We start from the raw sequence: 4650 nt of genomic DNA on the forward strand, positions 1-4650 counted from the left end.
ATCTATCTATCTATCTATCTATCTATCTATCTATCTATCTATCTATCTATCTATCTATCTATCTATCTATCTATCTATCTATCTATCATCTATCTATCATCTATCTATCATCTATCTATCTATCATAGTTTTTGCTAAAAAAGAAAAGAAAAAGGAAAGGCCACTGTTCAGCAGCTTCAAACATTGCACAATAAATGTAAAGAGAAGATGAAACGTGTCACTTCCTGTCAAAGTTCCAAAAACTCTATTTCATAAGAAGACTAAAGAAGTTTGGTACGAACACCAGCATCCTCACCAACTTTTATAGGTGGACCACTGAGAGCCTGCTGACAGGCTGCATCACAGGGTGGTATGGGAACTGCACCAGTCAGAAAGCACTACAGAAAATGGTACAAACAGCAGAGGACATCACTGGTAGCAGCCTCCACACCATCCAGGACATCTACCACAGCCGATGTCTGCATAAAGCACGCAGCATCATTAAGGATCACACCCACCCAGCACAAGGACTCTTCCATCTACTACTCTCAGGTAGACGATACAGGAGTCTGCCGTCGCATGCAAAAAGACTAAAGGACAGTTATTATCCACAAGCTATCAGGTTACTGAACTCTCAATAAATAACACTGAACAGCTGGCAATAACAATGCACCAAGCCACATCTGTGACATGTAATATGTTTATTGCTGCTGCATATGTGGCTGTATCATGTGTGTCACAACCTTACCATCATAATTCAATTAATTAATTTCAATTCAGTTTATTTATATAGCACCATATCACAACAAAGTTGTCTCGGGGCACTGAACAGAAACATTCACATGCATAGAAAAGCCAATTAGTAAAGTTCTGTATCTAAGGAAGGAAGCAGACTTGTTGAATCTTCTTAATCTTCATAATCTCAGTGTTACTCACCTGTGCAATAACTTGTCACACAACCTGTGTAGTTTATATTATGTGCTTATATCATGTGTGCGTTTAAGCTAATATTACTACCTGTGAAATACTTGTTTATACTAATTCATCCTACTTGCACCGTTATATTCTGCCATGTTGTTGTTTACAATTTTTCTTTTGGACCTTGTCAATATTATTTTTACTTTTTCACTTTTTGGTACTTTATTTTGTACCCTTATTGAATGCTTTAGTATTTCTTGTTCTTTTTTTAGTGAGGTGAATTGGTTCTTCTCATGCTGAAAATTTCCTTGCATTGTTGACCTTGTGTTAACCTGCATACAACAAGCAAACAACACAGCATAACAAAGGTCAAAGTTGAAGTGCCTGCACCTGAGCAGGTGAAATGCCACTGATGCTCACTATGTCAGTGACCACATTCTCTAAAATATAATATTTCCAGTTACTTCCAACAATTATTGCAATATATATTTACAAATCAGTGTTACTATTTACAAAAAATATTATAATTTCTCTGCCACACCAGTCAAAGAGTAATGTGTTTAAACAACCAGTAGTCAGTTATTGAACTTTATGGCCTTGACTGACGTTTGTAATTTTAATGGCCAAAGAGGACAGGATAGAGGGAGTCTAAGATGGAAAGCTCCTAAATAGCTGACTAAAAATATCAGCTCAAATATTTTGCTGATTACATGATTAATGATTTTATATGTCGAAAATATTCTTCCCTCAATTTGACGTCAGAAAACCTCTGGATGCTGGACTAGCTAAATGCAACTAAAAATAAAATGATACATAAGCTATGAGTTACAGTTTGTGCAGATATTTATCAAAATATTCTTCATTACATAATTTACAGTAAAATAAATTTCACTTCATGGAGGCATTTCTGAGATATTAATCGTTGGCTCAGTTTAAAGCTCATGGGGAGTTTCCTGAGGTCTGATGGTGTATGAGAGAAGCATCATCAGTAATTTCATAGTGATGCAGCCACCTGTAGCAGACATGGCGCCTTATTTAATTATGATGAATGGCTCACTGTGTGCTGTGAAAAATGGCTGAAGACTTGCTTTTCATTTTCTGCTTCATTAAAAGAAGTATCGATCTCCTTTCATAAAAAAAAAGCTCTGAAACACCTCGGGGGTGCCAGGTGATCAACACTGAGACTCCAAGGCTAAAATGGGTTTAGGTGTTCAGACATTCTGCATTTCTGCAGCTCTTGGTTTTTAACAATGTTCATATCTGCAGCGCATCTCAAATAATTGTTCACTCATTCCACATTACAATGATATAATAAGTGTCTTCCATGGTTACTAGTTTTATTGTTAAGCTTGTGTATCTGTGCATATTCATCAACAAACATAGAAAAAAGCCAAGAATTTGCACAAAGATAAAGATCCATTTGATGTTTTACAGTTGAACAGTTTCTGACAATTTGACACGGTTTCAGACAGCGATATCGGCATTTTGGTCAAACCTAACATAGTGCACGTTCTTATGCACTCTGAAAATTTTTGTTAACAAGCATCAGCTACTACCACAATAACTTTGAGCAGAATGTCAGTAAAGTTAACGGAGTGATATCTAGGCAGACAAATAAATGCACACAGACACAAGCAAAAACATTATCACCAGTCTCTGTTCAACAGCAAACTAAAGGAGCATATAGGAGAATATTTTCATTTGGAAGGACAGTACAAAACATTTAGGTTGTGTGTGTGCATCAGAGTCCATCATGAATGTGTCAGAGTCCAACGTGTGTGTGTGTCACCTTATTAAAGCCTGCTCTCCAAACCAGCTCCCTCTGAAAAGAGTCTTCACTGTCACCTCCTCTTCACTGGTGGAGAACTGCTGAGAAATTTTCACCTGTGTGGTTTCTAATGAACTACACTAAGACTTATAAGGGACAAACAAGTAAAGGGGCAAATAGCAGAACTAGACACTTCTTTCTTTCCATCCCAAAATCTGTGTTTTTACAGTTTGCTAGTCAAGTCAAAGGTGAGCATCCCTGGGCATTTGGTCTGCAGTGGTAAGAATTAAGGAAGTACACTGGGGAATAGGCAATTCTTAACTAAAATCACTTTGAAACAAGTCAAGTAAACTGGGAATGGGGGAAGGCTAAAGGATACCTGAACTGACTTTGGAGGAGGTATTTTTACAGCCTTGATATCAGCAGTTATAGTAGGCCACAATAATCATTAATTAAAAACAAATAAAAAAGCTAGAGTTGATATTCTTCTTCATTGCCTGGTGAGTAGGCCTGTTGCAATAAAAAACAAATCAATTAATCGCATGATAAATTAAAATGATCTTCCTCATTTTCATTTATTGGTTTTATCAGTTCTTCGTGTCTCTCTCTTTCTGAAGACACTGGATGAGAAAAAGCTCAACTCCAGTGCTCTTCACTGACTCCTCCCTTTTCTTTTCTGTTTAAAATCTGTTTTAACCGTTCAAAATCACGTTTTTGGATCTTTAAAAGCAGCTAAGCTAATAAGCTATGTACGATCTAAGCTAACAGGCCGACCTCGGGAAAAGCCTCTGTCTTGTCGAAGCTCCAAAATTCACGATTGAAACTAGAGCCTTGGTGTAAAAAGTTTTTCTCTGCAAAAAGAAGCTGAGAACTTTTTTTTTTTTTTAATTAAAAGCGTTGCATGTAAAATGCTATGCTAAAGAGCTCAAACCACACCGAGCATCCGCCATTTTGAGAACCGAAGAGATGTCATGTGACGTCAAGGGGCCTCCCTCCCATTTTTCTTAGAGACACGCTGCTCGCTCCCTTACAATCCATCCTTCAGTTCAGTCTTATACTACAGTGGTCGGAAAAAAAGGTACTACATGCAAAACAAATAAACCAATATTTCTTCATAATTAGCTTCAAACAATAATATCGTTTATCGCAATAATTTCTGAGACAATTAATGGCCTAGCAAAATTTGTTATCGTGATGTACCTACTGGTGAGGGTGCTAGAATGGCCTCACCAAATTGATGGTGACCAAGATGACTTTGGAACCAAGTTGTGTTGCTATAAGTGAGCTTTGATGACAAGGTCTTCTGTGCAGGTGACCATTGATAAGGCATCTGTCTTCATATTAAGTGATCCTGGATCACAATTTAAAGAGTTAAAGAGAAGTGGTCCCAAATTATCGGAATGAATTGGAATGGGTTTGTTTCTCTTTAAGGGTGGAACAAACACCTTGATTATGTTTTTCTATGAAGTCCCATACGAGACAACAATTTTTGACAGGGCTTTCCAAACAGTTATCGTTATCCCTTTATCACAAACAGCCTCCCTTAATATTGTTCCAGGATGTAAGTAAAAAGATTCTTTCAACACACCTGTCAAGGCAAATGAGACTGGTGCATACACAGGAGGCCCCGCCCTCCTAGGTTAAACATATGCAGCATGGTCTCATTTCCCTAATCTTTTTGCACTTCACCTCGCGTTAACCTGACTACAGGTCCCTCCTTGTATGTGGCTTAACTGTCCGACTGGAGGTCAGCTAGTTCCCTGCCTGAGGCATCACTACAAGGTTTGATCCTGCTTGCTGCTCGTTTAACCTGCTAACTTGCAGCATATCTGCTTACCCCGTTTAGCCCAGCTAACAGTCACTTTTCTGCCTTGCTGGCTTTCTAGCCTGTTTAGCTTGCTAATCAGCTAAATTCACACTTCCCTGTTTAGCACATATTATATATATATATATATATATATATATATATATATATATATATATAT

General features: G+C 37.7%; 1 protein-coding gene across 1 annotated transcript in view; it reads left to right on the top strand.

The window, feature by feature from the left end:
* The window catches only part of ankrd33bb (ankyrin repeat domain 33Bb), a 23149-nt gene that overhangs the window by 15436 nt on the left and 3063 nt on the right, over positions 1 to 4650 (top strand). Inside the window, exon 2 of the mRNA XM_037682045.1 lies at positions 3495 to 3499. Within this exon, the coding sequence (XP_037537973.1) occupies positions 3495 to 3499 (5 nt within the window). The remainder of the gene's footprint in view (positions 1 to 3494; positions 3500 to 4650) is intronic.

Source organism: Nematolebias whitei, chromosome 9 (genome assembly GCF_014905685.2).
Source record: "Nematolebias whitei isolate Nwh7 chromosome 9, NemWhi1, whole genome shotgun sequence".
Lineage (NCBI taxonomy): Eukaryota > Metazoa > Chordata > Actinopteri > Cyprinodontiformes > Rivulidae > Nematolebias > Nematolebias whitei.